This window comes from Nomascus leucogenys, chromosome 1a, assembly GCF_006542625.1.
Source record: "Nomascus leucogenys isolate Asia chromosome 1a, Asia_NLE_v1, whole genome shotgun sequence".
NCBI lineage: Eukaryota > Metazoa > Chordata > Mammalia > Primates > Hylobatidae > Nomascus > Nomascus leucogenys.
The window spans coordinates 63,269,774-63,292,528 of record NC_044381.1 but is presented as its reverse complement, the minus strand read 5'-3'; the positions used below and the strand labels follow the sequence as shown (position 1 = coordinate 63,292,528).

General features: G+C 43.3%; 1 protein-coding gene across 16 annotated transcripts in view; it reads right to left on the bottom strand.

Annotated features, from left to right (window-relative positions):
- Positions 1 to 342: 342 nt before the first annotated feature.
- Positions 343 to 22,755, bottom strand: part of TRPM3 (transient receptor potential cation channel subfamily M member 3) — a 920,678-nt gene continuing 898,265 nt past the window's right edge. For 10 of the 16 annotated variants that reach the window (XM_030810005.1, XM_030810007.1, XM_030810008.1 and 7 more), the window contains one exon: positions 343 to 8,717. In XM_030810005.1, coding sequence (XP_030665865.1) covers positions 7,265 to 8,717 — 1,453 coding nt within the window. In that variant the 3' untranslated portion in view covers positions 343 to 7,264. The remainder of the gene's footprint in view (positions 8,718 to 22,755) is intronic. The other 6 variants (XM_030810016.1, XM_030810017.1, XM_030810019.1 and 3 more) reach the window with 1 other exon arrangement.

Sequence of the window (22,755 nt, the reverse complement as noted above, 5' to 3'; positions counted from 1 at the left end):
AACAGAGATGGGGTTTCACCATGTTGGCCAGGCTGGTCTCGAACTCCTTATCTCAAGGGATTCTCCCACTTTGGCCTCCCAAAGTGCAGGGATTACAGGAGTAAGCCACTGTGCCCAGCCTCCATTTTTAAATGTTCCAAATTAAAAAAAAAAAATTGCTGGCCAATAATACCCTTCTCCTGCTGGTTAGGTATGACCCACAGGCTACCAGTTTGCAACTTCTGCTCACTGGAACAAGTAATTTGTGGAGCCCTAGGCAATTATCTCTACTCCAAAAGTTCCTAGCATGAGGATGGTGAAGATTAGATGGCGGCAAATAAGTGCACAAGGAAGTCCAAGTCATGTTTTAAACTACTGAGTTTTTTTTTTTTTTTTTAATTGCAAAACATTTGTTACAGAAATTTCAGAAAGTTTTTCCCATGGTATCTGTCAACTTCTGCTCTGGATTATGTATCTAAACAATCAAGCTCAAAGTGCATTGTGAATCCAATAATAGACCTTTAAAAAGAACAATTCCTCTAAGGATTTATATATATTTATAGTATTGATAGATATGCATACCGTGGTCTATCCATACACGAGGAAAAGATGTATATATATTTAGCAAACCCAATTTCAAAACCATTGTATTTGTAGGAATTCATTTAAAAATGGTATCTGAATAATTTCCCCCATTATAAACTAGGGTTAGAACGTTTACAAATGAGAGTCTAGGTCCTATATTATGAAATGGCTACGAGTACAGTATACTGCATGTACTGTTTTTACACAGTGGTAGCAGCAATATAAACTCAGGTCAGTAGCAGTAGTGACAGGAAGCAGGTAAGTCTTCATACCATGCTATGGTACTCTTCTGCTGAATCTCTCTTACAAAGACTCTGTGTTCAAGTTTAGAATTATGTGGCTAACAAATATACATGCATATATCATTCAGAACAAGAGTAACCCTAAATAAGGCGAGTTTCTTTTTCCCCCCTCTCAGTTCTCGGTGTATTTTATGTGTACACTCACCAAGTCACAATCAAGAATCTGATCCTGTTGGCTCTAAATCAGAGGTCCCAAACTATTGCCTTTGGGACTGAATGCTGCTGGCAGACATGTTTGCTTGGCTAGCACAGTGTTTGGAAAGCTGAATTTGAATGTCTTTGTGGTGGGATATGTATTCTGTCATGCCTTACTTACAAACCCTACTTCTTCTGTTGACTTTCACCAGTCCAGTTCACACATTTGTGTTTTCTGGATCTGGCCCCTCCATGTGTTTGAATTTGCAGCCTCTCAATCTATGTGCAGATGGCTGGTTTTAATGATGTGTGGGAAGCTGCGGTGAGATGCTCTTGAGATTTAGAGAGGCAAAAATTGGATGAGGTCAATGCGAACACCAGCCGGGATAGAGGCAGGTGGAGGGTAAATTGGTGGGAAGATCAGGCCTGGGACAAAGTCTAAATGTTTGCCTTTTGCCAAGTGGCCACTGTTTCAGCTTACTGTGCCAGGGTCAACAAGGTATAAAGGTAATGGGGGCAAGGGTCTGTTGGTCTGGTGAAAAAGCAGCTAGTCTTGGACTAAGAGAAGAGAAGCAAGTAGAGGGGAGAAAGAAAGCTGCACATCCAGGCACGAGGCTGAATTTCCCCCTTTGCCCCATAGGCCTCAGCCACCTGTCTCCTCCAGAGGAAGATATGGGTCCTGATTGGCACTGACACTCTTTACAAAGCCTATGGACTCCTAGCCATACACATGTCTTTTCAGTTTCCAGCACAAAACATTGTGCAAATGCACAAAGGCCTGCAGGTTTAAGGAGGCCGGTAGACTAGGTAATGTAAGGAAGGGAAAATTCTCCTCATTCTTATTGTCATCTGGATTACCTGGTCACCAAAATCCTCTCTTAGATGACCTGTAGAAACAGTCACATGTTGCTTTCATTAGCAGTGATGAGTGCAAGGAAATCATCAGAGAAAAGGTAACAACTACCTTCTGAGAGGAATTAAAGAAAAGAAAAAAATTGCTTTTCCTTAATTGGAACCAGCCTTTCTTTTGGTTGACTCCAATCTGAGAGAATATCCAACTTGTAAAAAGAAGAGAAAGCTTAGGTCAATGCAGGCTGAGAGGAAAGTTTTCTCTACTCATTTTAGGAGCAGTCATTTTCAAAACTGTGCAAATTGGCTCCTCTCTTTTCCAGATGTTGAATGGCTTCTAGTAATGGTAATTTTTCTAAAAGAGTAAACTCTTTAGAACCACCCAGTGCTTCATCAGACATCCAAACACACGCCTCCCATCCCCAGGCTAGGCTCACCCACAAGGTGAAGAAGCCACAAGACAAGGAGGGAGGTCTCTTGTCATATCATTGGATCACACATTCACAGCGATCTGCACACTTCTGCACTATCACAAATGGACTTTTCGCTCTCATCTCTGGCTTAGCAATTTGCACCCAGTAGCTCTGAAGAATCAGAAATGTGTCTTGCATATATCACAGATGCACAACACGTAGACCTTGGCAGACCCAAGAGGTGTTGGCTTGCCATCTCTGGGTCCCATGGCTATACAACCTGCAGTTAATACTTTATTTCATATTATTTGTTCAGTGCTTAAAAAAAGATTTAAAAATCCCTTGGTTACTTTTTTTGTTTGTTTTTAATTTTTCAAAACTGAACATAATTCCCATAGTAAGAAGCCCAACTGTTTGGGTGAATTCCTAACTGGCTTAAGTGTCACAGCAGGCAATAGTAAAATGTTAAGTGCCTTAGAAAAGTCAAAAGAAATGCATAAAGCAGTGCATGCATTTTGTCGACACAAAATTAAGACCGGGTTTGGAGAGAGATTACTTCATTTAAGTCACATTGTTATTGTTAAAGGATAGTGAGTTATAATGCAATATCTAGGCCAAATATATAACCACCTACACACTAGTATCACTTTATCTAGAAACAACATAGTGTTACTAAATGAACATATTTATAAAATACTGTACACTGCTTCTGCATGGGGTTGGCAGATGTAAACAAACAGCTAATTCAACTGGAGTTTAAAATATCATTTTAAGTTCATTTGTCATATAGTCTTTTGCATAACATGCCAGTTCATCTTTCACAAAATCACAACTTGCCTACCACAGCTCGCAGGACTCATTAGAGGATATACATCACCTTACACACATATTTTACAGTGGTTTACAGGAACATGAAAAGCATCAAGCAGATCAGGAACAAAAATGTCCAGTTCACAAAGATGCTAAATAACATGGAATTGGGAACATATTAATCATTGCAACATGTGCTTCTTTATTGAATGTTACAGATTTATAAATGATTATAAAGCTCTCCTGTAACGTTCATTAATACAACCACATGCTACAACTATGCTGGATTAAACATGGGTTACATACATGTTTACATGTGTTTTATAATACAGCATTGCCCAACATATGAATGGTATAGCCTATAGATAGAGCATGATGGATGACTGGATAATATTTATCATCTTTAAAGAAATTAAACAGCCCAAACATTCAGGAAGATTAGACTGTACAGACTCAGAAAGTAAAAAAGAAAAGTACTATCCAGTTATCTACCATAATATTATCTACAGAAACCATATTTTAGAATACATTTGAAACATTCAGAAGAAACACATTTTGTGTTTTTATCAGTACATTTTTCTCATTTGATTATTCTTATATATATATTTTAAAAGGGGAACTTTCAAAGTGCTAAATAATATCCTAGACCTGGAAACTTAGACATTTAAAATATCCAGTTCTGTAAAGTGCTGTATTCTGACTGCTAATACACCTTTTGGCTTGCAGAGATAACACAAACTAGTCTTGACAATTGTACCCAAGCTTTCCAGCTCCTCATTCAAATCTATCAAGGAGGGGCCCTCTAACTATAAATATAAAGTATACTGGTTAAGCAGGAGACCTCCATGGTCATTTTCATAAAACATCCTTAAATTTTTTTTCAAAAGGAACAAGCAATTTAGAACAAATCATTACATATAGTAGTATATAAAAATTGGCACCTTTGAAGCAGATGATTAAACCAAAGCTATTACTTCCTTGAGCTCTCTATGACTTTATTTACTGTCCTCAGTAACTTGCTGCTCTTAAACTGCTTAATTCACAAAGACAGGTAATTAACGTCCCCTCGATCAGGGATGTGGTGGAATCAATGGGCTGAGCATAAGCTGACTGCACAAAGCCACAGAATCAATGCCACATCGGTGCACAGAGAACCCGGAAATGGAAGGAAATGGACTGAAAAATAACACACATGTATGTGCACAGGAAGGAAATGGCTCATGGAAGTTACACAGTTTGTGTCTACAGTCACTTAAGTTTGGCTTATATATTTCACACGTTTCACAAACGTTAGAACTTAATTTTCATGCACAACAAAAGAATCAGGTAATTGCACGATCAGGACTGTTGACTATTTAGTTTCCCAGTTGCTATACTTTTCTCTCTGAAATCACGATGAATGGAAACACTTGCGCTCAAAATTTCTTTCCCTCACTTCCAATCTGGCCCAGAATGAGGCCTTGGAGGTGTTTGATGTCAATGAATAGTGTTTTCACCTCCTTCTTGGATTCCTCTATAGACCCTTCAGGGAGCCTTCAGCATTGTGATTGTGCTCGATACTTAAAATCATCAACATGTTAGGATGTAAGTGCATTAAATTGGCAACATCTAATTTAAAGAACAAAAATAAAAAATCTTGGTTCAAACTCTGGTGCTGAGATTTGGCCTTCCTGAGAATCACAGAGAGATGGTCTCAAATGTAAAGTGCCTATTACAACTGTATTAACTATGAGCAAACATGGTTCCTTTTCCTCATTATCAATCAATATGGGAACCAGGAGCTCATGAACCCTTTCAAGTTATATTGCAACTTTGCATGTATGTATATTTTTTTTTTTCTTTCTGGAGAGAGAGCCTAGAGTTATCATCAGATCCTCATAGGAATTCATGACTCAAGGAAGTTTAAGACAACCGATTTATTCTCAGACCCAGTGCATGTTTGCTGAGAGGGAAATAGCCAGTGTGGGGCCCAATAAAATGTTAAGTGTTTCTAGAACAGCTGTAAATAAGGGAGTCTGGGTGTTTGTTACCAATTCACCTAAATGCCAAGGAGTGAAAAAGGAATAGTTTAATTCTTTACATATGTGACCTCATCACACTTTTTATACCTGAAATGTTTATTCAGAAGAGTTTTTATTTTGTTTTTTATCTTATATTTAAAGACCATGTATTTACTTGATTTCACAAAATGAAGTAAAACTTGGTGTTTTCAATTACAATTAAACAAAAGACACAGGTAGTATCTCAGGCCAGGAACAATAAGTCGTTTTCCTTAAAGGCTTTATTCTTTTTTAAACATTAATGAGTCAAATAGGAATCCAAAGATTTGGGGTCAAGATTTCTTTGTCCCACTTCCAATCCAGATTCTGATCTAGAAGATGATGCCTCTACTTTAGAGTCTGTAACACTAGCTGGTTTAAAGTTGCATGTCTATTCAGATTGTACTTGGTGTAAAAACTTTGTTTAGGAAAAGCCAGAATAAATAAGATGTCCTGATAGTGAGTGATTTCAGACAAAAAAGGGCAGGAGGCAAGCAGTGAGTCATTTTGACAACTCTAGTTTGATATGAGGAAAAGTCATAGGAATTTTAAAAAATCATAATTTCAACATTTGGTCTAATAGTATAATGAGCTCTTTCAATGGAACTTCTTGTATATTAAAAAAAAAATCTGGATTATACTTCAAGGTGATAGAAAAGTCCAAGCCTCTTAAGAAAGCTCTTTATGTCCATCTATTTTATATATAAATATGTGTCTCTGCATAAATGCATATACATTTGTATAAGTGGCATATACTATAGAACTCTTTATATGGTTTATTTGCTTTCTATTTTGGTCTACTGTATCTTTTTTTATAGCTCTGTCTATAAGAAAAATATTCATGGTATGCTTGCAACTGATGGCTTTGGGTTGATACCAAACTCCCAGTCAAATCTAGGGTTATTTATAGTTTTGAAACTTCCTTAAAAAGTACTTTGGAACATTTCCATAGAAAAGATACCAGCCCTTGAAAAACTCCAATTAAATTTATGCTGAGCTCAGATTAGATGGCAAAACTCTAGGTATGAAAATATCCACATATAACCATATATTCATATACAAAATGGTCATGTGATGAGTGGTGTGAAAAATTGGCAGTTACGTCTTGGAGGTGTTCAGGAGGACATGGTAGAGCCATGCAAATGATGACGGTCACACAGCAGCATGACACACGACATAAACGGTGAGAACAGAACAGCCCACATGGCAATTTCAGGCTAGTTCTGTCCACCGTTTTTTTTTTTTTTTTTAAGTTCAATATTACATATTCAGTGAATGAATTCATTGATGACAGGTGAGATACAAAATAAATTAAAAAATATAAAATTATTTAATTACATTCATCCTGAGCTTGCTTGACTAGACTTGAATGCCCACTGTATATAATAAATCACTTGACTTTTGTTTTTTTAACATCAACTCTTCTTTCATTTCGATTGCAATACAAAAAGGCATTTCTGTTCCCTTATTTTCTTCAAAAAAGGATAAACAGTTGTGGCACCAGAAGTGAATAGATAAGAGACAGGTGAACTATGACTGTTACCTTGTTTTTTCTTTATAATGATCAATTACAGAAGTGTTGGCATGAGAAGGATGTGGGACGTTAGGTAGAACTGCTTGCTGCCGGCTTATACTGAATAAAGAGGATGCTCTTCATCAGTCACCAGTGATGGAGCCAATGTGAAAAGAAAACAGAATGGAAGTTTAGAATATCTCATTGTGTACGCTGGCTATTTTATTTTATTTCGCAATTTAGCCCTGCATCCTACAGCTCTTGATAATGGTTAGAAATCAACAGATGCCTCCTGGCATGGAGCGTGCTCGAAGCCCCTTGTTTCCCCTGCTCTCATGGCTTTCTGCTGTGACTGCAGATACACATTCATCTCTAACCCTTCCTTCTCCCTCTCTTTCCCCTCCCTGCCCAGTAAGTGTGAACATGCCTTAAATCCCCTGTGTCTGGCACTGGGTCAGATCAAGTGCTTTCTTGATCTGTGGCCCAGAAGTCACCTTTGAGTTAACACCTCCCAAAGCATTGCTTGTTTTGCTCAGCTAAGAATAAAGCAGGTATGATTCAAGGAAGGGGGAAAAACTGGAGTTGGAGAGCATTTTAGGGCTGGATTCTTGAGCCTCCTGTGACGGATATTAAGAAGGTTTAGTTGTGCTTGCTTTCAAAGCTTTGGAAAGCCGATGTTCTGGACAGTCTCCTCATGGACAGGCTGTCCCCTCGGCCCTCCGGCTTGGAGGACTTGCTTCTCTGGAAGGGATTTCGCAGGCTTGCTGTGTTCCGCTGCCTGTCGAGTTTGTCACTGATGGAGAAGCTCTTCCTGGTGTGTGCATATGGTGCGCTTGGCTCCTCTGCCGAGTAGCTGTTGGCGCGCTCTATCTTGGGAACAGTGATGTTGTTGGACAGGGTTCTGTCTGAGTTATCACCCTCCTGGGAGGATATTGCAATGGTGGCTCTGCGGCCTTTGGCCTCATTCTCCTCACTGTCAGAGCTGGGGTGACTCAGTTCTGCTTCTCGCTCTGGATGGCAGCAAGTTAAGTCCTCCACTTTGTCTCCAAGACCTCCAGGGAAGGCAGCTCTGTCCGCAATTGCTTGAGGGGCGTTGACACACCTTGTGTCAATACAGTCTGTAATACTTGTGTATTCTGCTGTTTTCACAGGCACCCCGAAGTTGGCATAATAGCTCCTTGAGGGAGAAAACATAAAGCTATGAGACTTCACGATGGGAGCCTCTTCTAGAAGAAAGGGTGTGGTGGCTAGGTAGCGGCTGCTTTTGGAACGCTCAATGGTGTGGTACATCGGAGGCTCTGAGTCCCAGGGGTTTTGGCATTCTGGGAGGTGGGTATAGTCTGAAGAAAAAGATCTAGTGTCCATGGAGGTGATGTCCTCGAAATCAATGCTCCAGCTTGGAGGTCTGTCTGTGGGTGCAAGGGTTGCATAGGCACTACTTGAAGGGGCTGTGGAAGGTAGTGGAGTTGAAAAGCTTGGCTCGCCCAGCCCAAGGATGTTCACGGAATTGTCCAGAGGCTCTATATCACAGTGGAGCTCATCCATAGCAGAGACATAGATGTCTATACATGATGATGGTCTTCTGGAATCAGGAACAATGGCCAAGGTGTTGGCAGGGGCTGCAGGAGCTTTGGGTTCTTTTGCTACAGAGTGGGAACTAGTAGCCCGGTGTAGACTCAGGGACCTTTCTTTAAAAATACTTTCCAACTTTTCTATCCCACCTTTGTCTTTCATATTGACTGAATAGAAAGAATGGCTTCGCATACGGGGCATTAAGGTTGGAGAAGTTGGGGACATGGTCTCCTCACCTGCAGGGTCTATACTCTCTTGGAGCTTGAAGGTGTTCCCTTCCTGGCTGTTGAAGCTGCTCTGACGGACAATGTAGGCTGCGTCCGTGCAGTCTGATGAGGTCCTCGAGCGGATTTTGTTGGACTCGGCCCGCTCCAGACCTGTCAGGCGCTCCAGGGCCGTGGCCATGCGCCCGATGAGGTCTTCCAGCTGCGCCAGCCGGATGTCCACGGTCTGGAGTGAAGCCTTCATGGAGTGCTCCCTCTCGTTGACTTCCTCCAGCCGCATAGACATGTTCTCTACCCTGTGCGAGGAAGAGAGAGTGAAAGTCACTCGGCCTGGTTCCTCTGCTGGGGCTTTAGAGAGCAAGGATAAAGGGGATCACAGCTGTGCCTGACCTAGGTACCTTCAATGCTGTCTTCCCAGAGGGAAGACAGGTTACAGGTGTCGAGAGGGGTTGGGAAGGAGAGAATGACATTGATGCTGTGACAGAATCACAGAATTCAAATCTTTTTGAGCTAGAAGAGGCTTTAGAGATTATCTAATCCAGTAATTTTTTTTTTTTAGCTGTCAATCCCCCTTTCCCTCAATGAAATGGAATGTACAATCCTGATAAATAGGCACTAAAATGGAACAGTTCTTATTGAAGTAGAGTGGGGCCAAGTCCACCATGGCCTAGCTGTGGCTTGGGGCAGAGTGTGATGACCTGACTAAGCATCCAGTTGTTGGTTTCTCAGGGTCACCCACAAAATGAGAATGTTGCATTTTGAGGATTTTACTCAGAATTTTGCAATGAAATTTTAGAATCTAGCTATTTTTATTGCAAAACACATGTAAAATGTGTATTCCATGGATGGGGGTTATTTTTATTTTGCATTTATGCAATAATTTTTGTTGTTATTCATGATAATCTTTTTAGAAGGTTGTGTCTCTAAAGGAATTAATGTGGCCCAATTACTGAGGCATCCAGGATTGATCTAATCTAATCCAATCCTTTCATTCATAAAGGAAAAGCAAAAATCAAGAATTTAACCAAGATTGCATAAAGCAATTTGTTGTAAACACTAGAGTATCTGTCAATAAGTCAATTCTTCTACTCCTCTCTCTGTCTCTCCCTCTCTGGTTAGCTGATCAGAGACGCCTTATATTACAGTTATTGCTAGAACTCTCTATCCTCCCATTGGAAATTCTTTTCTTTTTAAAGTTAAATTAAATTAACTTTTTTAAGAGATGGGGGTCTCACTTTGTTGCCCAGGCTGGCCTCAAACTCCTGGGCTCAAGTGATCCTCCTGCCTTGGCCTCCCAAAGTGCTGGGATTACAGGTGTGAGCCACTACACCCTGCCTTTTGTTAGTTTGTTTGAGACAAGGTCTCACTCTGTTACTTAGGCTGAAGTGCAATGGTGATCATTGCAGCCTCAAGCTCCCAGACTCAAGTGATCCTCCTGGCTCAGCCTCTCTAGTAGCTGGGACTATAGGTGGATACTACCATGCTAGCTGTTTTTTAGATTTTTTTGTAGAGACAGGGGCTTGCTGTGTTGCCCAGGCTTGTCTTGAACTCCTGGGCTCAAGTGCTTCTCGTGCCTCAGCCTCCCAAAGTGCTGGGATCACAGGTGTGAACCCTGGAAATTCTTATGGGCATGGTTTGTCTCATATTCCTGTTTTCATTTCTATGTGGCCAACTAATACCTGCCAGGTGTCAACAAATGGGTCAGTGACATTTATGAACTTGATTTCAATTGTCACTCAGTCTGCCTGGCCATTTATTTAAGACAGAGGCCACATATTAAAAATAAAATCATACCTTATTTTTCACTTGCTCAAATTAACTTGGAAAGGACAAACCAAAGCCAAGTTACAATTTGAGCTCACACTTTCACTTTTAAATGTCCAAAGACAAACCTTTTGGTGAATTTAAATGAGACCCATGCACAACTTTGCTGGAGAGGACTAAAGTTACTTTTTCCAATCCTTCCAATATGCAAAGTAAATCATATGACTGCTGATTCTTAAGGCACTTGCTGCAGGAAGACCGTGGCTACAGAATATGCTTCACAGTGAATGTGGGAATTAGGCTGGGTCCCTGCAGTGTGTGGGGGTGGTGGTGAGGTTTTAATGACAGCAACACTTCTATTAGGGAAGCACATACACTTCAATGCCAGAAGCAGGTTATATAATACAAGAGGCATGTGGATCTCTGGGAGACCTATAGGCTTCTTAAAAACCTCCTCTCCTGCTGGCCAGGAGCGTGGGGGTGTGACTCCCCTGCCTTGGGGCACATTTCTACCTCTCTCAGGACCCCCCACCCCCACTCTGCTTTTATCTTTCAGCTTCCCTTCACCCAGCCAAAGGTCCCAGCCTGTCCTCAAGAGCCCTGCTTGTCTTTTTTTTTTTTTGCTCCCTCCTGCTGCCCCATAACCAACCCAATGCATCTCAGGGGCCAGGCACACTCTGCCACCATGCCCAGGTGTATTCCCAGAAGACTTGTACATTGAGCTATTCTGTATCTGGCAAACTCAACGCCATGTACTCAGCTGACACAGCTAATTCAGAAGGAAAATACAGCTTTTCCCTCTTTCACTTCATTTTGTCATATAAACATAGCCCAAGAAACAAAATGACTTACAATAACAAGTTTGTGTGTATCATAGACTTGCAATTAGTTTTTCACTATCTAGTCTATGGAGTTTGATTTTGCAAGTACTGTAGTTAAATTTTTTACAATGCAATCTGTTATATTTATTTATTTATGTTTGAGACAAGATTTCACTCTGTCACCCAGGCTGGAAGGCAGTGGTGCAAACATGGCTCACTGCAACCTCGACCTCCTGGGCTCAAGTGATCCTCCTGCTTCAGACTCCCAAGTAGCTGGGACTGTAGGTGAGCACCACCATGCCCAGCTAATTTTTTGAAACATTTTTTATAGAGCTGGGGTCCACTATATCCCTCAGGCTGGTCTTGACCTCTTGGGCTCAAGCAGTCCTCCCACCTCGGCCTCCCAAAGTGCTGGTATTACAGGCATGAGCCACTGCACCTGGCCAATAAACTTTGTTAAGTGTATAAAAATACTTGTTCATTGAAGTCCAGAGGAGGATAGATCATGCATTTCTGTAGCACGAGATGTTTTGCTTAACACACTTTAGGTATGGGTCTCACTAGCTCTCTAGTGCTAGGAGAGTAATAAGAGGCGGGGTAGTTTTATTTCTCCTTCTCCCTTTCTCTCTCGAGCCCGGTGTGTACAAGGTTGGTACTGACAGAGATGAAGTTGCTGTTTTGACCTAACTGCAGTCACTGGTCGGAGTGCTGTGAAGTATCTCCTTGCCATGGCCTGTGCTGTGGGGTCCTCTCTGTCCACATCCCATCCCTGATCTTTAGCCCCAGGATCCAACACTATAGAGAAAATTTGTAGGTGAGAGGCAGAGCTGATGCACCAACAACACGTAACAGAAGAGTCAGGACCTAAAAAGCTGTGTGTCCCTATGGCCCCAGCTACTCAAGATGCTGAGGTGGAAGGATGGCTTGAGCCCTGGAGTTTGAGGGTGCAGTGAGCTATGACTGTGCCGCAGCACTACAGACAGCCTGGGCAACATAGGGAGATCCTGCCTTCTGTTATTTAGTATTTTTATTTTATTTTTTCCTGAGACAGGGTCTCACTCTGTCACCCAGGCTCTCACTCTGTCAGTCACCCAGGCTGGCGTGCAGTGGCACAATCATGGTTCACTGCAGTCTTGACCTCCTGGGGCTCAGGCAGTCCTCCACTGTAGCCTCCTGAGTAACTGGAACCACAGGCATGTACCATGACACCAAGCTAATTTTTGTACTTTTTGTAGAAACAGGGTTTTGCCATGTTGCCCAGGCTGGTCTCAAACTCCCGATCTCATGTGATTGATCAGCTGCCTCAGCCTCCCAAAGTGCTGGGATTTTCTTTTTTTTCTTTTTTTTTTTTTTTGAGATGGAGTCTCGCTCTGTCGCCCAGGCTGGAGTGCAGTGGCGCAATCTCGGCTCACTGCAAGCTCCGCCTCCCGGGTTCACGCCATTCTCCTGCCTCAGCCTCTCCAAGTAGCTGGGACTACAGGCGCCCGCCACCACGCCCGGCTAATGTTTTGTATTTTTAGTAGAGACGGGGTTTCACCGTGGTCTCAATCTCCTGACCTCGTGATCCGCCCGCCTGGGCCTCCCAAAGTGCTGGGATAACAAGCGTGAGCCACCGCGCCCGGCCTAGTGCTGGGATTTTCACAGGTAGGCGCCACTGCACTCAGCATTGGTCCAGAATCAGGACCCGATTGCCTGGACGTAGGCAGTAAACCGAACACAGAAATTGAGTAGCCCAAGGAGATGAGAGGAAAGCAGAGGAGGTACAGGAGGAAGAGTCTCTTCAGGGAAAGAGAGAAGGTACATGGTGAAAGCCCCAAGACTGAAGAAGGATGGCTGCAGGGCATGGAACCAGGGGAGGGAGGACTGTTGGAACAGGGCCAAGCAACTATTCTTGTCAAACCTTAACTCTCCTATGGGCTTTGAGATGGGCTGAAATGTAAGACTTGACTAAAACAATAATGGACTGTTTTCTCCATTTTCTCCCAGAATTCTGGGTGTGTTTAGCAAACCAACCATTTAAATGTATGATCACTTAGGTCATGGACCCAGCTGATAGGGGTTTAATATAGGGGCTATTAAAGAAAAAAAAAGTCCTAGAGTCAAGGTTACCTATGTTTGTTTCATAACTAGACTGGTTCCTTTAAACTTTTTTTTTTTTTTTTTTTTTTTTTTTTTTTTTTTTTTTTTAGAGACGGAGTTTTGCTTTTGTTTCCCAGGCTGGAGTGGAGTGGTGCGATCTCGGCTCACCACAACCTCTGCCTCCTGGGTTCAAGCAGTTCTCCTGCCTCAGTCTCCTGAGCAGCTGGGATTAAAGGCATGCATCACCATGCCTGGCTAATTTTGTATTTTTAGTAGAGATGGGGTTTCTCCAGGTTGGTCAGGCTGGTCTTGAACTCCTGACCTCAGGTGGTCCGCCCACCTCGGCCTCCCAAAGTGCTGGGATTACAGGCATGAGCCACTGCACCTGGCCTTCCTTTAATCTTTAAAAAAAATTTTTTTTGAGGCTGGGTACAGTGGCTCACACCTGTAATCCCAAGACTTTGGGAGGCCGAGGCAGATGGATCACTTGAGCCCAGGAGTTTCAGACCAGCCTGGGCAACATGAGGAGACACAGTTCCTACAAAAATAAAAAATTAGCTGGGTGTGCTGGTACATGCCTGTGGTCCCAGCTACTCGGAAGGCTGAGGTAGGAGGATCACTTGAGCCCAGGAGACTGAGGCTGTGGTGAGCCCAGATGGCGCCATTGCACTCCAGCCTGGGTGATATAGTGAGACCCTATCTCAAACAAAACAAAGTTCAATGTAAATGGGCAGGTGTCACAGATATAAACAGGCCTGAGGTATATACCAAGAGTTTTGAGTCATGATTGTAGTCACTGAGAACTGATTCTGATCAAAGAATTTGTGGGATAAAAATGGAGATATATATGGATGATAAAAAATTTATGGATAATTTAAGGAGACAGACTCCTAAATTGACTAAGAAAAAAAGAGGCACTGCAGAGAGGAAGAGATGCTATGAGAGGAACTCTTTATTGAAATTTCCCTCTTTCATATCTCCAGATCTCCAATGGCTCATTTCTGAATAACTCAAGTGGTGATCAGAGCAGGGACACAACGGGGTGCTGGAAAGCTGTTGGGTGACCCATGAGAGAAGGCCCAATAGGTGGGTGCAAAACCCCAGCTAAGATGATGACTAGCCTCTTCAGACAGTGAGATGAGGAAAACAGCATTCAAAAGAAGATTCTGGTGGCACAGAACATTTTGGCTTCCACGTGCAATTTCTTAAGAATTGTTATGCTATTTTATGGAACTTTATCTTCTTTTCTGATAACCTCAAAATGTGGTGAAAGGAAATGTGGTAAAATAACAGAGTATTGGCAGGCCATGCCTATTCTAAATTTCAGACATTCCCTGAGTGCTGGCAGTGGGGTGCATGTAGGATGAGGGCAAAAGCAATTCCGTATTGCATGAACTCAATCCTGTTGGAAAAGGGTACACAGGTTTCAAATCAAAGGCAATGATGCAGAATAGCTAAAGCAAACTCTTGCTTATCCACAGACTGATATCTAATCTATGAATTATTAAGTCCTTTGGGGTCACCTACACTTCCCTTTGGGTTAATTATCCTTCTCATTAACTCGGGAGAAAAAGAGAAACAAGTTTAAACTTAGTTAATGGAGAGACCAAAAATCAGCTTTGGAAAAAGATACAGTGGGAGGTGGATGAAGCTCAGCTTTTTGGCTTACACTGATTAAAAAAAAATTACTTATGAATTTTATATATCCTAAGTCATTTCTCTGCCATTGTTATGAAAAATTATAAGTTGAACATACTACTTTTTCTGACTTTTTTTTTACTTAATTTTGTGGGTACCTAGTAGGTGTATATGTTTATGGAGTACATGAGATGTTTTGACACAGGCAAGCAATGTGAAATAAGCACATCATGGAGAATGAGGTAACTATCCTCTCATTTATCCTTTGAGTTACAAACAATCCAATTACATTCTTTATTTAAAAATATACAATGAAGTTATTACTGACTATAGTCACCCTATTGTGCTATCAAACAGCAGATCTTATTCATTCTTTCTAATTTTTTTTTGTACCCATTAACCATTCTCATCCCCTCTCCAATCCCCGACTACCCTTCCCAGCCTCTGGTAACCATCCTTCTATTCTTTATGTCCATGAGCTTAATTGATTTGATTTTTAGATCCCACAAATAAGTGAGAACATGTAATGTTCTTTATGTGCCTGGCTGTGAGTATACTAGTAATAGCCATGTTTCTATCACTTTTTTGGATCTAGGTAAAATGAAAAAGGGCAAAAAACTTACTGCCTTGGGGAAGAATACTAGATTAAAAGATGACACTAGGAATACTGCTAAATCCTTGCATTTGCTTAAATGTCGCCATCAAGGAGAAAATTCAAACCTCAAACTTCCGAAGGTGAAGCCTGGCAGGTGGGGTGATGGTGGATGATCTGGATGCTTTCATCAAGAGTCTGGGAATTAAATGCCTATAGGCAGGCAGATGAAGTGTGTAGGTAAAGCAGGCAGGATGTCAGACGATCAAGGCAGGGACTCACTCTGTGGCAGTGGAGAGCATGCCAAGTCCAAAGACATATTCAGGATGAATTTTAACAATCACTGCAAGTCCAGCAAAACAGCCCTGTGTGGGCAGATGCCACCCACAAGCCACCGTTTTTTGAAGTATGCTTTCAATGGGTTAAAGGAACCCGAAAAGAACTCCCTACTGTGATCACCAGAAAATGTAGGTAACCCTTAAGAACCAATGGGAAATAAAAAGAAATGCCAGGAAATTAGAGATAGAAAAAAACTTTTCCTGATATTTAAAATTCCTAGATTCTAGAAATTATGTAAATTTGACACAAATTCTGGGCAGCATTATAAAATGGCTCAGTAGTAGGTAATTAAACAGATGGTATTTTTTGATTGCTTAAAAAAGATAAGGTTAACAGGAGACTGCATGAGATCATTATTAATCTTGCCCCTTTTCTGATAATCAAGACCAATATATTGATATAGATGCACAATATCTGTGATGTACACTGTGGTTTTAGCCAGGAGATTGACATGCGGGGCCACCTAGAGAAATGTGAATACTTAGCTGGCTAATTAACCAAAGGAGAGATGGTAGAGCAATGAGCTGATGTCATGAAAGACATTTTCTGGAGTCATGCAGTGGTCCTCTGACTTGGTTCACCTGATCTGTGCTTGTGAACATTTTGGTGAACTATGTCTAACATATAGTAAGTGTGGTTATCAAACAAAAGATGGCCTAAAATGCATAGGATGAAAAATTAATATACTAGGTGAAAAAATCAGGATCCAAAATTACTTGAGGTGCTGAAATAATGAACTAAAGGGGGAAAAAAAGAGAAAAACTTTATAGTAATGAATACTAAGTCTTGATTCTAGGTTAGAACAAACATTTCACAAGAAGAAGTTTGAGGATATTGAATCAGTTCATGTAAAAAAGCCCTGGTTTAATTCATTGAAAGCGTACTCTGAACCAAAGATGTGACTTGGTTGCTAAGACTAGTAATATAATCTTATAGCACACCTAATGTGTAGGTCAAAAAATAATAATCACCATTTATTGAAAGCATAATACCTCATATATGCCTCTCAATAACTTTTAATACTCTATAGTTAGGTCTTAATACTCCATTTTATGAATGGGGACACAGGTTAAGAGGAGTTAAGTAAATTGCTCAAGAGGAGTTAAGTAAATTGCTCAAGAGGAGTTAAGTAAATTGCTCAAGGTCACATAGCTAGTTATTGCAGAATTAGTATTAAAATTTTGTTATACTATATTATGCACATTATACTGTGTTCTTTCTGTTATACCATGGAGAGAACTCCTTGTCCTACTCTATATGTACTAGTCCAGTACATAGTAGGTGCTCAAAAAAAGTAAACGAATGGATAAAAGAATTAAATCTAGGCTCTAACAACACAGGTAACTGAGTTTAACTTAGGCACCACGTTTAAAGGATGTTGACAATTTAAAGTGCATACTGAGAAAGTGAGCAGGGTAGTAGATGATCTGCTGGAAAGCAGGATAAGCAATTAAATGATTTTGGGATATCTACTTTGGAAAAGACACAGCACAGTGGGGAGATGACAATGATCTTCACATATGCAAAATATTATTTCAGAGAGAAAAGAATTTTAATTTTCTTTTCTTTTTTTTTTTTTTTTTTTTTGAGGCAGAGTCTTGCTCTGTCGCCCAGGCTAGAGTGCAGTGGTGTGATCTCTGCTCACTGCAGCCTCCACCTCCCGGGTACAAGCGATTTTCCTGCCTTAGCTCCCACAAGTAGCTGGGATTACAGGTGCCTGCCACCACGCCCGACTAATTTTTGTGTTTTTAGTAGAGACGGGGTTTCACTGTGGTGGCCAGGCTAGTTTTGAACTCAGGTAATCTGCCCACCTCAGCCTCCCAAAGTGCTGGGGTTACAGGTGTGAACCACTGCACCCGGCCTTAATTTTCAGAGAGAAAAGTCTTTTCCTGTATTCATTCCTAAGACTGGTAGCATAGGCAGTTTGTTCTCTTTTCCAGGAGGTGTTCAAATCAAAGTTGGGTGTAACCAGAGAAGGCATTCTTTCAAAGTAGAGTTCCTATATCCCCTCCTCCTACTCAGGCCTTGCTCATGCCAGTTGCTCAGAACATGTTTGTTAAGTCGACATTGATCAGGTGTGTGGAGGAAACAACTGCTTTGGGTACAAGCAGTCTGTACTCAGTGACTTCCAGAACATTTTCCAAATGTAAGATGCCAGGATTTTATATGCTCCACAGTGAATAATTCAGCACCATCCTCTCCCAAGTTTGGACTTATAGGTGTCCATTGGTTTTCATCAGTGGTTATTAAAGTATGGTTCCCAGACAAGCAGCATCAACATTAACATCAGTATCATCTGGAAACACTTTAGAAGTGCAATTTTCAGGCCTTACTGCAGATCTAGTGAATCAGAAACTCTAGGGGTAGGAAGGGGGGTACCCAGCAACCTGTGTTGTAACAAGCCCTCCAGATGGTTTTGAGACCTGTTAAAGATTGAGAACCACTGGGTTGGATGTTTCTGGTCATCCCTGCTGGGATGCACATAAGAACTCAATGAGGCTGCATGTTTCCTGAGGACTGAGGCCTGCCTTGTGGATCCTTGGTGCGTGGCTTATTGCCTGGCAATGGTGAAAGCCTGGTATTCACATGTTGAAACAGAACTGAACTCATGAAAAGGTAGTGAGCACAACATTTGATGGAACAGGCTTTAAGAATTGGTTATCTTCAGCCAAGAGTCCACAGCCCCTCATCAAAAAAAAAAAAATTAATTAATAAATTTAAAAAAAGCCAGTCACCAATGTTGCATAATAGATGAAAAGCTTGGTTGTTTGAGTATAATTATCATTAGTTAGATACTATCCCAAATAAAGCAGAGGGCATTGGTTACTCTACTGGTGCATTATATTCTAGAATTGTATTGCTCTAGATGCATCAGGGTCATTGCTATATAAAAGGGAAAGACAAGGATTTTTCAGAATCAGGTTCCTATGAGGTGTTAGTGATCTCCTGAATATTGTATTTAGCTCTTTACATACCACTGTGATGCAAAAGTGTGATTGAATAATGATCCATTTAAATGGATAATTATGGGGGTATCTTTGTATTTCTAAGAAGACTCACGCAAATACAACGTGTATAAATAACTTGTGTTTTAAGGGCAGTGGCAGGAGGAGGAGTAAGAATCTCACTCTGTAAAGAAACTCCTTTTCCTAAGTCTTTTAGTAGGACAAAAAGGCAGCTCTTAATGTTGTTGATTTCAAATCTCTGTTATTGGGGTTATCTAATGTGAATGTAAAATTATATAACATTCTACACACTGTATAGAATATACACAGCTAATTTATGTAAATTTAACCATATATACCTTTCCAAATGTGTGTATATACATACATATACATATGTGTATATGTCTCTATCCCTTTCTCTCACTCAATCAAATGTAAATAGGACAGGTGATTTCACCTGCCACTCCACTCAGAAAGGACATGTTCTGGAAGATGTTTGAGATTGGTAATATGGATCTACTCTTCCCTTGGTTAATCTCTGTTCCCTTGTGCATCCCATGGTGTTTCTGTTTTGTGAGTGCAATTTCAGTGTTGAGAGACGTTATCTTTGGTTCACTTACAAATGCAAAAAAAAAAAAAAACCCAACAACAACAGCATTAAAATTCCAAAACCCACACAAACAGAAGCAGCAGAATGAAGCCTGGCTTAGGTTTGTTTCTCTGGCACCTGGGCTTGGTCTTGAGGTCATCTTGGTCTTTCAGGCCCCTGTTACTCCAGAAGGTCAGTCTAATGCCTAGGACACAGGGAAGGTGGGTCTATATTCTGTCCTGGACTTCTGGGAGTTGCTCACCTTGGCCATCCTCTTTGAGGATGGAGCTCTGTAATCACCCAGAAAGGAACAGGGCCTTGGGGAAGGAGTATTCTTAAAGGGTTTGCAGGCATGGGACCAGAGGCTCAAGTGGATGTACTATAGTTTCTTTTTGTTTCTTTTCAGAAAGAATTAGTGAAATGGTCACAATTTATTCACGTGTGCTGGTGCCTGCACCTCTTCATTCTAGTTCCTCAGGGAGGCAAAGCCTTCCTTGCATCTTAACACTCTTTTTTCCCTACCTCTCTTTCCCCCCAGGTCTATGGCTTTTCTGAATTTAAAAAGCATTTCACCCCCATCTGAGAAGTGAGGAGCGCCTCTGCCCGGCCACCCACCATCTGGGAAGTGAGGAGCGCCTCTGCCCGGCCACCCACCGTCTGGGAAGTGAGGAGCGCCTCTGCCCGGCCACCCACCGTCTGGGAAGTGAGGAGCGCCTCTGCCCGGCCACCCACCGTCTGGGAAGTGAGGAGCGCCTCCGCCCGGCCGCCCCGTCTGGGAAGTGAGGAGCGCCTATGCCTGGCTGCCCCGTCCGGGAGGAAGTGAGGAGCCCTCTGCCCGACCACCCCGTCTGGGAAGTGAGGAGCGCCTCTGCCCGACCACCCGCCGTCTGGGAAGTGAGGAGCGCCTCTGCCCGACCACCCGCCGTCTGGGAAGTGAGGAGCGCCTCTGCCCGACCACCCGCCGTCTGGGAAGTGAGGAGCGCCTCTGCCCGCCACCCCGTCTGGGAAGTGAGGAGCGCCTCTGCCCCCCCCCGTCTGGGAAGTGAGGAGGCCTCTGCCCGCCCCCGTCTGGGAAGTGAGGAGGCCTATGCCCGCGCCCCGTCCGGGAGGAAGTGAGGAGCGCCTCTGCCCAGCCGCCCCGTCCGGGAGGAAGTGAGGAGCGCCTCTGCCCGGCCGCCCCGTCCGGGAGGAAGTGAGGAGCGCCTCTGCCCGGCCGCCCGTCCGGGAGGAAGTGAGGAGCGCCTCTGCCCGGCCGCCCCGTCCGGGAAGAAGTGAGAGCGCCTCTGCCCGGCCGCCCCATCTGGGAAATGAGGAGAGCCTCTGCCCGACCACCTATCATCTGGGAGGTGAGGAGCGCCTCTGCCCGGCCACCTATCATCTGGGAGGTGAGGAGCGCCTCTGCCCGGCCGCCCCGTCTGGGAAGTGAGGAGAGCCTCTGCCCGGCCGCCCCATCTGGGAAATGAGGAGAGCCTCTGCCCGGCCACCCATCGTCTGGGAAGTGAGGAGCGCCTCTGCCCGGCCACCTATCATCTGGGAGGTGAGGAGCGCCTCTGCCCGGCCGCCCCGTCTGGGAAGTGAGGAGCGCCTATGCCCGGCTGCCCTGTCCGGGAGGAAGTGAGGAGCGCCTCTGCCCGGGCGCCCCGTCCGGGAAGAAGTGAGGAGCGCCTCTGCCCGGCCGCCCCATCTGGGAAATGAGGAGAGCCTCTGCCCGGCCACCCATCGTCTGGGAAGTGAGGAGCGCCTCTGCCCGGCCACCCATCGTCTGGGAAGTGAGGAGCGCCTCTTCCCGGCCACCCATCGTCTGGGAAGTGAGGAGCGCCTCTGCCCGGCCACCTATCATCTGGGAGGTGAGGAGCGCCTCTGCCCGGCCGCCCCGTCTGGGAGGTGAGGAGCGCCTATGCCCGGCTGCCCCGTCCGGGAGGAAGTGAGGAGGCCTCTGCCCGGGCGCCCCGTCGGGAAGAAGTGAGGAGCGCCTCTGCCTGGCCGCCCCATCTGGGAAATGAGGAGAGCCTCTGCCCGGCCACCCATCGTCTGGGAAGTGAGGAGCGCCTCTGCCCGGCCACCCATCGTCTGGGAAGTGAGGAGCGCCTCTGTCCGGCCACCCATCGTCTGGGAAGTGAGTAGCGCCTCGGCCCGGCCGCCCCGTCTGGGAAGTGAGGAGCGTCTCTGCCCAGCCGCCCCGTCTGGGAAGTGAGGAGCGCCTCTGCCCGGCCACCCATCGTCTGGGAAGTGAGGAGCGCCTCTGCCTGGCCACCTATCGTCTGGGAAGAAGTGAGGAGCGCCTCTGCCCGGCTGCCCCGTGTCTGGGAAGAAGTGAGGAGCGCCTCTGCCCGGCCGCTCCGTCTGGGAGGTCTACCACGGAGGCCAGAAGCAATGTGGGGGTTGGACGTGGTGGCTCACGCCTGTGGTCCCGGCACTCTGGGGGACGAGGCGGGTTGATCGCTTCGGGCTAGGAGTTCGAGACCAGTCTGGCCAACTTGGCGAAACATGAAAAATACAACAGACAAACCAACCAACCAACTCAGTGACAACAAAACAGGTCTACCCTGGAGTCATACTCTAATTTTTTCTATTTTCCTCCCTTTCTGATCCTTTATCCCACTTTCTTTTTCTTTCTCTTCCTTCTCCCTCTTCTTTGTCAAATAGAGGATTGAGTTATTATCACTGATCCATGTAAAGTCCCTCTCTCATTTATTTTAACTCCCACCCCCCATTTCTATTCCCCGACTTCCCATGTGTAACCTTCCTAATATGTTTGATACGCATCTTTTTGTTTGTATGTATTTTTAGAAAATGTTTATTGTTTGTGTGCAAAAAAAAATTAAAAAAAAAAAAGTTAAAAAAAATAAAAAATAAAAAAAAATAAAAAGCATTTCAAAGGCCTGTAGACAAATGCTTTGTAAACATATCTGAGCAATGGGTAATGTGTCCACATAGAACAATTTCCGGGGAACCACATGGTTATATGTCCGTTAATAAATAGCTTTCTCAAGGCCTCAAAATGAGAAATATCTTCAGACTTAGTTTCTTCTTCTGTTTGCCAGAAAATTGCTTTACATTATATCATCATAAAATGGTCTATTTTGTAGCAACAGAGGTGTATAAAATCTGTGCATGGCTTTAAACTTTATTAGTATTGGCTGAGTACCGATGGATACTATCACTCAATGGCATATGTGTATATACCTACTTATATAGACTGAATTCTTCAAACAAATAAAGGGCCAGGGACAAAATATACCATTTGGGTAATTCCTACAGAGCCACTAGAGAAGTCTGAAGTGGATGAGCAGACAAAATGTCATTTCATAAAAACTGGAGGTGACTGCCTTGAATCTTAAAAGCCTGAGTCATACTGACTAAAGTCGTCAGTATGTTAGGCCTTTCTACACTATTTCTAATTTGCTTCTGCCGTCTTTATATTGCAAATGGTTAAAATTTAAAGTTACACCTATGTTTTGTAATATTCTGGGTTTCCTTTGGAACAGTGGTTCCCAAATGCTAGGTTCTGAATGTGCCAGCCTGGAATGAAGTTTCTATTAGTCTACAGCAAAATAAGAAAAATAA